The sequence below is a fragment of the Schistocerca americana genome, chromosome 4 (assembly GCF_021461395.2).
Source record: "Schistocerca americana isolate TAMUIC-IGC-003095 chromosome 4, iqSchAmer2.1, whole genome shotgun sequence".
Lineage (NCBI taxonomy): Eukaryota > Metazoa > Arthropoda > Insecta > Orthoptera > Acrididae > Schistocerca > Schistocerca americana.
Window position 1 is genome coordinate 725,726,786 of NC_060122.1, and position 13,855 is coordinate 725,740,640.

Consider the following 13,855-nt stretch of genomic DNA (forward strand, 5'->3'; position numbering starts at 1 on the left):
AGGTGGTACCAACCTAAGACAGTGTGCTTAGTATGGATTAGCGTATTTCACATGAAAGCCCGTTATAGAGACAGCCATCTTCAGAAGTGATGTTTATTTGTACAAGTAACTGTGGAATTAAATTAAAGCTGTTGTAATACAATGCAATGAGCAGAATGAAGGTTGCCACTAAAGTCATTACCATCAGATCATTTGAGTTGCTGCATTTAAAAACAGAAGACAGTCGAGAGGAAATGTTACGAATTGTGCCAGCAATTTACAAAAAGAACTAGGCAAGATGTCTTCTTGTTGCAAAAAAATAAAAATAACTACTGCATATTTAATGAAGAATTCTGAAACAACATGTGCCATTACTTTAAACTTCGCTAAGAGTAATCAGTAAAATTTATATTCAACCATATCCGTACAGTGACTGCTTCTTTGAATGCAATAAGGGAGCTGTAATTCTAACCATGACCCCCAAAAAAATAGTTACATACCGTTAATAATAAGCAAATAGACACTAATGTAAAAGTCATGTTCTTCGGTATCTTGAATCAGTGCCTACGAGTGAAATGATTACAAAAGATAGGAAACATCTTTCTGTGGAAGAAAAAAATGATGATTTCTACAATGTGGAGGTTTGCATGTTGGATCACAAGTTCAATTAGCGAAGAACCTAGGACTTTCCACTTTCCCCCTGAACATGACTGTGAGAAATTGGCCCAACATCTTAGCCAGTGTGAGACATTCTGGTTCCATGGCAAAAAAGCATAAATACATTCAGCCATCAGCATGTGATTGTTTGGATAAATTCATTGGAGATTGGTTTGTTAGTACATGATTCCAACAGCGCTGTATGGGTGCCCAGTTCCATCTTCACATCCACTAAGCATGCACTAGATGCTAAAATGGGGGCAAAAAATAGGAAAGTAATGCTGCTACTTGACAGATGTACAGCACACCCTGACAATCTGCAGCTCAGAAATATTAAATTAGTGTTCCTGCCTCCTGATTGTACAAGTGAGCTTCAACCATTAGATCTGGGAATTATCCATTCACTTACATGGAAATACAGAAAAATTCTTATCTTGAAGACACTGTTTATGCACGATAATGGTACAGGCCCAGAATCTTTAACTATATCACGTTTGGATACTATGTGTTATGTAGCCAAAGCATGGATGGATGACTCCTTTAACTATTTGTAGCTGTTTCATGAAAGCAGGATTTTAAGTTCACAGAAAACACACAGGAACCACTGGAAGAAGATTTATCTGAGCATACAGATTTGTCTGTGTTTGGCATAGGGTCTATGTTTCAAGAGTATGTTGTTGTTGTTGACACTTCAGTCATCACTCCAGAGATGCAACAATTGATAGTATCATTACCAAATATTTTGAAGAAGGGAAGAGAGAGGTGATTCGGGATGAGGATGATGACCAAGAAGCAGTTGTGCCATGCAGTACACAAGCTGTGGAAGCTATTGAACATTTTGAGGCAGTGCATTGGTAGTGCATCAGGCAGGTGATGCTAATATGTTTGATTCTTTGTATGCTGTGGAGAGGCAAGTAGAGCCAATTGCTGTTAGGGAAAAAAAAAGAATTGATTATTTCAGATTTTTTAAACAGACAAAATTTAAATAGTTTTAATTTCATATTTTGAAAGATATGAAGAGAATGCAGTAAGAGTAATATTCATTTTTGCTTGTTGTTTTTCCAGTGTAAAAAAAAAAAAGGGGATTGATGTCTTTGTGTGCGCATGCACGCGCGCGCACACACACACACACACACACTCACACACACACACACACACACACACACACACACACACACACAGTAACTTCATCTTCCATTTAATGTGAGTCAAGGTTTATCTCCCTGAGGTCTGAACACAGTTCTCATAATATTTCTTTAAATGTTTCCAGAATTGTGATTCACTGTGCCTTCTTACTAACAAACTACCCATTGGGTGATCAACAATGGTTTCTCATCATATTGTATGTGGAATATAGTTCTTCTTTTCTTTTTCTCTACCACTCTCCTCATATTGTTCTTTTTGTGCCAATATTCGCATCTTCTTTCTTTCTGCTGCAGTACCAACTTCTTATGCACTGTTTCCATAAGTCCTCAGATTTTCTCTCTGTCCACTGCAGTTTCTTTTAATTTACCTTCAGGAGTATTAAAAACATTTCCAATTTGTTGTGTGTTTCTTCACGCCTTTCTTGAATGCTCTGTTCATTAGGATGGGCTTTTTTAATTACTGCACTATCCCACTCTTGTCTTTTCCGTTCTCAGCTACAAATTGCCATAGAAGTTTCTTCCAATTAAGTAAAGAGAGACATTTTAATTGTTTTAATGTTGTTTATTAAGAGAAATTTCCAGTACATTTATTTTTTAGCAAAGCATATAATGGTTTTGGCTTCATTTTGTGGAAAGGGATAGATATCCTCATAAAAACAGAATGAATGGAAACTGATCAGTAGCAATCAACTCAGGTCTTACTAACGACTATCTGTGTTGAACCACGCTGTTATTGGTATATTCTGCTGTCAATTAAACTTTTAAGTGAACAATGTTGTTTGCAAGATCCTATAGAGAATTGCCTGGAAATGCTCATTTACTCTTCTGATGCCATGTGGGCAGTTGCTTCGGAGCCAGTATCACTAATAGCACTAGCATAAGAACTATTCTGAATTTTATTGTTCCAAATTAAGAACTTCCATTACTAGTTGGAAGATCAATTTCTCAGTTTTTTGAGGTATGCATACTAAACATATACAGGGTGAACACAAAGTCTTGCCCTGATTATAACAATTTATTACAGAATAACCATTTGACATAATAATTATATTTGAGGCCATTACATAGGTTAGTGTTACTAGTTTTTTGTTTAAGACCACTTACGTTAGTAAACCTCAACGTGTGCTCCCTTGGTAGCTCGGAGAATGTCAAGACGGTATTCCAGTTCCTGCCAGGTGTTTCGTAACATGTGTTCTGACACAGTACCCACAGCAGCTTGTATCCTATTCTTCAGTTTGTCGTCATCAGCAACTGGTGTGACGAATACTCTATCCTTGATATAGCCCCAGAAAAAAGGTCAATCTGGAGAGTGGGGTGGCCAGGGTGTTGGATCGTTCCTTCCGATCCATCTTGCTGGAAAGTTGTCCATGGTTGATACTCTTCTAACTGTGGGGCAATGAACTTTTGTGAAACGTCTAAGTAAATGTTAGCAGTAATGGATTTTTCCACAAAGAAAGAGGGTCCATAAACCTTGTTCTACATGAGGCCGCACCAAAATTTCACTTTTTTGCTGTCTCGCTGTAACTGTACAGTAACGTGTGGAGACTCTGAACCCCATATATAGACATTACGCCTGTTTACCATTCCATTGACATTAAAGGTGGATTCATCGGTAAAGCATATGCGATTTAAGTAATTGTTAGCGCTATCAATACCGCTGAGAATCTCAGTTGCAAATTCAGCACATGTCAGCAAATCATTCGGTTGCAAGGCCTGCGCAGTTTGCACTTTGTAAGCATGCAACCTAAGCCTTTCACGGAGAATCTTCACCACACTTGCTTGCAGTATTTGAAGGTCACGTGATGCTTGACGAGTTGATTTAAAAGGACTCTGTTGAAATGATTGCCAAACACGATCAACAGTTACATCATTCACACAAAGCCTGCCACTTCGAGGACGATTTTCAATGCTGCCTGTTTCGTTAAACTTTGCATACTATCACTTTATTGATTTAACGTCAGGAGGGCTGCGTCCATAAGCAGCTCAAAATTCATGCTGAACACTGATGGGCGATTTCGTTTCGTGAAACCAAAGCACACATTGCGCTTTCTCCTGCTTTGACACCATTTTGCCAGCGTTGGTGTTGTGGTCACAACAGCCAGTAACACTAACCTATGTAATGGCATCAAATGTAACTTGTTATGTCAAACGGTTATTCTGTTATAAATTTTTATAATCAGGGCAAGACTATGTGATCACCCTATATATCCAAAGGAAAATTCTCTTGGTAAAACTATAACATTCTGAGACAGAATTGCTAGCTATTACTTTCCATCAGGAGATGAAATTTGTAATACTGTCAATAGATACTGTGATGTAACATGGTTATAGTAGGGAGTAACTTGTTCCACTACTAACTGCTTAGGCTGATGGAAAAATGTTTGTGGAAACCCAAAATGGTGTTTACGTAGCTTTTAATTATGGAACATCCCACTGTGCACACTTCGGTTTAAAATACACTCTAAGACAAAAAAGAGAGGAGGAGGAGAAGAAGAAGAAAAAGAAGAAGAAGGAGAAGAAGAAGAAGCATGGAGCAATTATTCAGATGGGATGGAACTTGGTAAATGTGATGTACATGTGCAGACAAACAAATGACCGCAATTTCAGAAAAATTGGATGGTTTATTCAAGAAAAAGAGCTTTGCAAATCGAGTCAACAACACACTGGTCCACCTTTGGCCCATATGAAAGCAGTTATTCAGCTTGGCATTAATAGACAGAGGTGTTTGATGTCCTCCTGAGCATATTATAAAAAATTGTGTCCATTTGGCACATTAGATCATCAGAATCCCAAGCTGTATGGAGAACCCTTCCCACAGTGCTCCAAATGTTCCTAACTGGGCAGAGATCTGGCAATCTTGCTGACCAAGGTAAGGTTTAGCGAACACAACGACAAGCAGTAGAAACTCTTGACATGTACAGGAGGGCATTATCTTGCTGAAATGCCTGCCCTGAATGGCTTTCCATGAAGGGCAACAAAATGGAGTGTGGAATATCTTTGAAGTACCACTGTGCTGTAAGTGTGCCGCGGTTGACAACCAAAGTGGCCCTGCTGTGAAATGATAGGGCACCCCAGACCATAGTTCCTAATTGTCAGGCATTATGGTCTGTGACAATCAGGTTAGTATCCCCCCATTGTCCAGGAGACTCCAGACACATCTTCAGCCTGGAATCTTCAGTGATGAGGCCCACTTCTAATTGAGCCCTAATGATTGGTTATTCTCTTGAGAGAGAGAGAGAGAGAGAGAGAGAGAGAGAGAGAGAGAGAGAGCATATGTGGTTGTGGGGTGTGATAGCCATTAAGCCATTGGCTCAGGAGATAGACAACACACAACAAGGAACTGTGTGTGTCTACCTGCTGTGGAGCCCTGCTTATGCTTTGGCATTGTAGCTTGGCTTTACCTTGGAAGTCACAGAGAAAAAGGTGCGGGTAAGAATGTCAATGCCTGAAAAAAATGAAGATGACTCAAGAACTATCATTCTATCATCTTGGTCTCTAAAGTCAAAGCATTACACATAAATGTTAAGACCTGTTGTCAGCTACTATTTAAGAGCGATCTGCATCACCCACAATTGTAAAAGTAAATGTACAGCAGAAAAATTGCTGTTATAATAGGAAAGAGTTGTCACAAACCTGTTTACATTAATTCAGTAGTGTAAAAAGCTCAGAGTCGCTTTCAGCACCCCCTCCAGCTGCAAAAGGAGATGAAGTCACATGGCACAGTTTAATGGCACTGCATAGACGGTCCTCTCAAGAACTGTGACTGCAAATTATTTGTAAGGTAAAGTGACACCCACATTTACCAATTTACCCTAGAAATACTCCGATATAACTAAAACTACTAGGTTTTAGAACTATTAGTTCTTTTCTGGTAGGGGGGAAGAAGTAGGGGTGGGAAAGGTGGGGAAAGGAACGTAGGACACTCGGACCCCAGGATGAGACACATCCACCCGATGGGAAGACGAGGCTTCCTGAAGGTACGTACTGGCCAGCAATTATGTCTCACAATCGTACATTATTTGTACATATCTCTTCTCTTCACTTTGTTAAGAAAAGGACAAAACAGTGTTTTATTATTGGTATAATGAAAAGCAAAAATTGGCTGAAAACCAGGCAGTACAGTGGTGCTTGTTTATAAAGAGTAGGTCTACTTTATGTTTCAGTGCTATTTTGCAATTTAGTTTTGTGTCCCAACATTATTCTCATCTTCCAAGTTTTCTGCAAATATTTCCAAAAGCAGCTAGTGGATATATTAGACTTTAATGATGTTGCTGTAATTATATGATGAAATTTATAACAGACAGAAAGATGATCAAACAAACTGACAATTGGAAGAAAGTGCATGTTGTAGTTACTCAAGGTGTGCTGTGTTTGATTCCTTATCGCTCTGGAATGGGTAAGGGGTCGTGCTTTTGGACTTCTTTAATTGTTAAAAAGTTTGCTGTGTAAATATAAGAGTGTCAGTAAAAACAATCATTGTTCTGATTAATACTTCGCATAAATGGTTTTGTTGTGTGTTGTGTGCATAGCTTTTTTATAACTTACTCATTGTCCTTTTAATTTTTCAGGAAAGTTAATTTCAATTTTTACCACCGCTGGAAAGGGAAAATCTTGTTTATATATTTTTTGTAGCCAAAATTCATTTCCATCAGTGTAGTAACAGTCCTAGCCATCTGTCAAAGTAAATCGTGAAAGAGTGATTTCATTTACTGAGAGCAAAATCTGCCCTACAACTAGTCCAGTATTCTTGTCTGCATTGTTAAAACTGAAAAAAAAAAGATCTGTTACCACAAATACTTTGAGACATTTTGTGTGGTACTCATGGCCATATTAGTTATTCACTTAAGGCTGTGCTGAAGAGTGCATACATGCTCACTTGAAAGGTCATACAATTTAAATAAATAACCATCTCATGAATATGTTGTTGTTCTAATGCTGCAATGGTATCTTACAAAGTTGTGTTGTTTTGAGTAGTAAATCAATCACGTGCTCGCTCATTCATTGTATTTTCTTTGTGCCATGAGAGTAACTCCTGCATTGCTCTCTTTGGCAGGGACACAACAGGACGTGGTTTGCCTGTCTCCTTGTGACCTAATATGAACTAAAGGGGACAAAGACCATATCAACATTTGCATGTGAATCATATGTTCTATTAATGGTGTTCTGTCATATTATCTGCAAAAAATGAATATTTGAGATGACAATGGGCAATCAGTTCGCATATTGCCAAGACAAATGAAGATTCATTCAGGCTGGCTGAGACGCCACAGATTGGCCTTCTTTGACTGATGGATTTGAAATGGTCCTGAGATACAGCTTCATCTCCAGAAATGTAAATACTTACTGTTCATGGGTTTGTAGATCACTATTGATGAGAAAAAACTCATGTAATAGATTGGATGTTACAGTATTTATTAATATTCTTGCACTATTCTCTATTTTTTGCGCAAAAAAGCTTATTTCATGTGCTTGTGTACTTGTAAAAAAAAGAATGGAATAAGTGTATTTGTAAATATTACAGGTTTCCAGTTCGCATACACAACATTATTTGGTGCATATTCTGCCTTCTTGTTTGCTAGAACAGGTAATTAATTTCATTTTTTAATTAAAAGTGTGGCTAATGCCTTTTAAATGATCAAAGTTTAATAATGAAATCCTGTTAATTGGATATTAGTGCAGACACTTAAGACATGTCAAGTGATATTTTTATTTTGAAATAAAACCAAGAAAAAGATTTTATAAACAGTATAGAGTTTGTATGATTACAGTTATGTTTATCTACCCCATAACTTTCAGTCACTCTGCTTTGCTTAGTCTCCTTTACAAGTCTGACTCGTTCATCCTCACTATTTATATCTGTGTATTCTCTATGTTGCTAGACAAGGGCTGTCAGGAGAGAAACCTCTGGTTTTATGAAGTGAACTCGCACGGTTGGTCAGTGTGCTTAGAGCTGTGAAAATGAGAAAGCCACATTTATTTTTGTTTGCTTAGAGTAGCCATTCAAAATGAGCACCACAATTGAATATCTCACCGTATGTGGATAAGTTCTGCTTTTAGTGGCAAAAAGCTGTTGATACCCATCACAACACTTACCATGTGTTTTGACTGAATGTGATGAATGGTATTCTGTGATAATATCTTTTATTTGTTTAAGAATGGAAGGTGACTGTTTGTCTGTAATCAGCAGCTAACTGGTAAGAAATGTAAATAAAAAATTTGTTGGTACCAGCACTTAACAATTTCTCAACTGTCTGAGAGCTCTCTGCAGATTATTCAGAATGCTTTGCGTAAGACCATGAATAGACAATAAGGTTACTACATGTCCTGTGCTTGTTGCCTTACAAAACTGTTTATAGAGAACCACAAAACTCTGCAGAGGACTGTTTTCTGAATTTCCTCTTTTGTTAAGATTGAGAAGGTATACTGAACAGAATCATAACAGAGGACAAGACACAGATTGCCTTTACTAATGCAGAAACAAAACATCAGTCAACTGTGTCAGGTCATACCACCTTGCCCAATAAACAAAAACAAGTGCAACGAACACTGTCATCCAAAATTTTTATGCTTAGTATTTATTTATTTATTTTATTTATTTATTTTTTTGTTGAGATACTAAAAGGATTTTTCTTTTGCATTTTATGCAATAATTCTGAAGCCATAGCCATACAGAACAAGCAGTGTTTTTCTTGACTAAAAGTGTCTTATTTTTGCATGACAGTATTTGGTTACATTCAGCCCAGAAAACACAATATTTGTTATGTTAGTTCAAATAGGAAGTTTCTGAACATCTGCCCTACATCCTTGGCTCACTGGCTTGGATCCCTATACCTTGACTTCATCACAGAACTTCAAGATGCTGTCATAGGCCAAGTGCAATCTCAAGTGCCAGAATTTCATGCAGAGTTAATTTGACAACTCATTAAGGGATATGATTAATGCTTAAATCTGAGTGATGATTATAGATAGAAGTAATGAGGTGCAGTTTGAAGATTTTCAGTATTTTATTCAGAGGTTACTGCCCTTAAATGCCTTGTACTATGTGGAAAGACAGCTACTTACCATATAGAAAAAGTATTGATTGATGATTTGTCGCAATAAAAAAATATATAAAACAAAGAATAGTCCAGAAATATTAAAGTTGTGGAAGAATATTATAGGTGCAGCCATATATGAATGTATAATGTTGTGTGCAACATCAGCAGTATATCAAATATTGCAGTTAAAAATATAAGTTCATGTCTTGTAGAAAATAAATTGATGCTAAATCACAGTAATCCTCAGGTTTTAGTTCATCGTCATTTTCTATATTTTTCCCTTTGTAATTCCCTTCTTCCTGCAACGTCTTTCTCTCATACTTTTGCCACTTCATTAATTTCTATCTCAATTTTAGGATTCTGGTACAATGATTGAGATTTATTTACTGCCTTGGTGTTAAAAATTAACATTTTTGCTAAACCTCTTCCTCCGCCACATCTATACAATCATCTGTCCCAATTTGACATCTACACCAGGACACACAATATTAAAGAACAAATCATAGTCTTCGTGTAGTTAGGTCATGTATTGGGGGTCAGCCACTCTGAAAACAAACATGTTTGCTGGTTTCTAATTCCTTCAGTAATCTTTAAAATAATGGTTTACCCTTTGATGTTTATATTGTATTAATGTTTCTCATGGTCTTCAGTGTTATATTTTTGTGTTTACAACTTCCTAACAGGCCATTGGTACAACAGGAGGTACCTTTACAAATAAGTAGGAGGTTCAGAACTTGTTCTTGCTTGCTAGTATTAACTAAAGATAACCTGTGTGACCTCTCTACTATGTGATTGGGTGAATCAGAAAATTCATCCTGTATATTCAGCTGCATATATGAAGTGGACAGAAGTGTAAGAAAAGACACCAAATTGCAGATACAAAATCATTTTGGCGACAATCATTCCTTTGGTGTTTACGTAGAGTTTTTCATGTTATTTCATGTTGATTTTTTTTCTACTTTTATTCCTAAATCTTCTCTGTTACAGGCACTCATTTGATATTATTACGATCTGTGGCCTAACCCGATTTCTATTGTAACCTTTCATCATCATAACGACAGTGTTGCATATGCATCTTTGATCTTATGGTGGTTCACAGTATGAAATGAAGGAAAATTTTATTCATTGATCTGAACATTTAATCATAGCTCAAAGTTTTTTTTTTCCCAGTGCCTCTGCAAACTTCCACTTCAATATTTTCCAGTTCATGTAGTATCAGTAGATGTAAGGTGTGAGACATAGTTTATATATGTATGCATTTGTTTTAACAGGTCACTTCATTGCACCGTTTGCAGCTCATGCATTTTGCAACCACATGGGATTTCCCGATTTTGCAGAACTGATGACTTACAAAGATCAGAACAGAATAGTCCTTATGTCTTTATTCGTTCTGGGACTTGTACTGTGGTGTGTATTGCTGACCCCAGTTACAAATCCCCATTGGTACAGCAACAATCTGTTTTGGAAGACATAGTGATAACTACTGGTCTGCTAACAGGAAATGTAGACAGAGCTGCATATTCATATTATGCCACAGTGCCTCATAACAATACAGAAATGAGATTATACAAACTGGACTGTGACTGTCTGAATATCAGTTCACTATAATTTATTTATTTAATTATTTTAATTACACCTTTCCACAGTAAGACCTCCTGTATGCATTATTCTGTGAATAGGATGTGAAAATCTGGTGTTACTGTCATTATAGCTCGATTCTACAGTAAATTAAACAGATCACTATTCTGCAGTTTTTGTTGCAAAGAAATGCCTTAAATTTTTATGTGTACTTAGTAGAAAGTAAATTCCTGCATATATTATGGCAATAGTGGAAAGTAATGATTAAAAGGACAAATATACTTTCACATTTACTAAGAAGTGGAATTGTGTCTCTAACTGTTTTTGCTGTGAGGAAGCCCAAAAATATCTATTTTAGTTTTCATTGTACCTGTCTGACACTCAGCACTTCATTTTAAAAGTGACTGGTTGTCTGTCCTTGTAATCATTTTTAATATTTATCCAGTCTGTTTGTGCTCATTATCATTGACAGTGAGTGATGTGTATATGGTTGTGATGTTACAAAAGTATGAAAGGAAAGAAATCTGATTGACTATAGATCATTGCAGTCAGACTGATAGCAGCAGCTTTGCTAAGAAGTAGTAGAGATATATTTCTCAGTCATTATTGAAAGGTGCTAATAATGGTCATTGTTATCAGTGTTTTATTAGTGATCGTAGTTATGAACCTACACAAGCAAGATTGTGATCAGTGATGCCACATTTTGTCAGGAAAAGAATAGGTAAATGCTGATATTATGTAATAGCTAAAATATTTATTTCTTGTATTTTCAGTGATTATTGTACAATTTGTCTCGTTCATGTTTGAAACTGGTGGTAACACTAATGTGATTAGAAAAATTGCCAAGGAGAGTACTTGTTAACACACCCTGACAAATTACATCAGTGTCTCACACTGTAACTCAAACCTGTGGCCTTGATTTTGGAAACCATATAGTTTTTATTTGCCAGGAAGTATTCTTGAATGGTAATTTTGTGGTAAACGAGGATTGTTCTTTCTCTTATTGTAAAATGCAATTTGATCAAAAAAAAAAAAGTTGACAGTAATGTATGTGAGACTGGAAGAGGTTAAATATCTCCACCATGTTAAATTCCTGTGTGTTTGAGGTAGTTTCTTGTTATACTTACATAGCGTATGTGTATGAATAGTGCTTCAGCAAAGAAGAATGAAAGGAAAGAAGAAATTATTTATAAGATGAAAACCTAGTCATTAGAATAAAAGATTCATGCTCAATTAAAAGGCATCTGGCCTTTCCTTACATTTTAGGTAAAATGGTGATACTAATATCTTCCACATATGTTAAAATTACTACTTCCAGGCAAAAATTATTAGTTTGGAAGCACAAAAACTTGGGGTGATTATAGACTGGTTCCTGCACAGACTGATATAGAATAGTTTGTGGATCAGAATTCTACATTTCTTCCTTTTATGACTTGTTGTATGAAGAATGTCTCAGATAAGAGCTACTATTGCAGTACAATTAGTACAGATATATATTTTCATACAAAAATTGTAAAGTCCATTCATTGTGAATAAGATGCTCCTTCATTTTTCTCAGAAATATTCATGCAAACATGGGAAATAAGCATTGATGATACAGAAGTGAACCACAAGTTTTAAAAAAGTCATGCATGTTCTCACTTATTCAGTGATTTAAGTGGAAATAAAGAATGATGCACAATTGTCTAAGTTAAAATAAAAGGTTTTCACGATTAATGATGCATATGCCCATGGAAAAACTACTTAAATTTAGTATATGGCTGTTTTGCACAAATTGAGTTGTAATTAAAATATCATGATTTTTTTAAATGTTCTATGGTTGTTACTAATACTGCATTCATTTTTTGTCAGTAGAATTTTCATTAGTCTTACTTAAGGATACTAGCTGCACATTGTGTCTGTGTTGAACACTGAAGGTGTGAGTGTACTGTGATGTTCAGTTATGAGAATATATTTTCCATGATATAAAATGATAGTTTTAGAAGACTTTCTTGTTGTGTTAAAATGTTATAATAAGGGGAAAATTATTAAATTTTTACACATTTGCTATTAATATTGAATTTGTTCTGTTTTGATCCTTAGTAACTGTGAACTTTATTAAAAGTTACTTCTGTGTAAAAAAAGGAAGACTGAGAGAAAAAGAAATACTTTCTAATTTGATACTTAATCACAACTATCCCCAATCTGCAGGTTAGTTTCAACACCACAGTGCTTTACTGTGCATAATCCTGTTGGATGTGCCTTTCTTTTACTTTTAGAGTGACTTGATCAGCCAGTTATAAAGAAACAAGCTCTTCGAATGATGGTATGCCTTGGCATATTTCATACATGCAAAGTATTGCTCAGTGTGACAGATACAATAAGTGGCTGAAAAGAGTGTGGGATCAACTGAGGATTGAACCCTGAACCTTTGGATTTGTAGTGTGACTGTCATTTAGCCATGAAACCACACTTCAGGTATAACAACAATGAAGGGGGAAAATGTTGGTTTTTGACCTTTTGGAACCAAAGATTTCTCCTGTAGTAGACACTAAGTCTTTGCAGCAAATGTTTATAAAAATATGAAGTGAAGCATTGAGCACTTCAACAGCATCAAGTCCTTATCACAGCTCTCCAAGAAGAAAGAGGGTCTTAGGTGTAGTTATTACCTTTATTTCATAAGCTTACAAGATTTCAAAGGTAAATTCATAACATATGTGATGAAAACTACTCATCTTAGTACAACAGTTATTTTTCAGCTGGAAAATTCTAGGTATAGTTACTAACATGAGTTCCCCTAAAAGCTGAACTGTGTTCCTTGTGCTTTGAAAGTGAAGTAAAGTGTACATCACAAGGAACAAGTATGTGCCAGTTAATTAAAGTCAACAAGACAAATCTAAAAGTGATACAAATTTTGTGTGTGTAGCTTGGAGCTACTCTGTTCAATACAGCCAAAGAACATACTATGATCGTACTTACAGATTTCATTGCCATGCTTAAAAAAGAAAGGAAACTCGAGAACATTATTGGAGATTATCCAGCACACTGGAGAACCAATCCACAACAGGGAAAGAGTCCTTCAGCTTTGAAAGGTGTTTAACATTGTCATAACTCAGTTGCTGTAAGATATCTGTACCTTCCCAGCTATCTTTTGATGAAGTGTAATGTGTTGCAGTATCCTGCAAACTGCTAATCCTGGTTCAGACCACAAAAAAAGGCCACCATGTTAAAATGACAATTTAGCCCGACCAAGAACTATCGCAAAATAGATATCAGTAATTTTGATGTGGACAAACTGAAAACCAAGAAGAAAATCACTCAGTTATTAGAGGGATTTTTTTTAACTACAGAATGGTGAACAACTTAAATAAGTCATGACTTCAATGGCTAAGAAAATCATCCCATTAATAAAGTGAGGAAGGTGGCACTTCGGCTAAGGCATTAGACTAGAATTGAGGAGTGGGTTTCAAATCCACTTCA

The 13,855-nt window shown here is 36.1% G+C and overlaps 1 protein-coding gene across 2 annotated transcripts in view; it reads left to right on the forward strand.

Moving 5' to 3' along the window:
- LOC124612402 (CAAX prenyl protease 2) overlaps positions 1 to 13,855 on the forward strand; it is a 102,143-nt gene that overhangs the window by 59,355 nt on the left and 28,933 nt on the right. Inside the window, exons 6-7 of one of the 2 annotated variants that reach the window (XM_047140585.1) lie at positions 7,303 to 7,365; positions 10,090 to 12,449. In XM_047140585.1, coding sequence (XP_046996541.1) covers positions 7,303 to 7,365; positions 10,090 to 10,292 — 266 coding nt within the window. In that variant the 3' untranslated portion in view covers positions 10,293 to 12,449. Of the gene's footprint in view, positions 1 to 7,302; positions 7,366 to 10,089; positions 12,450 to 13,855 lie in introns of those variants that run through there. The other variant, XM_047140586.1, reaches the window with a different exon arrangement.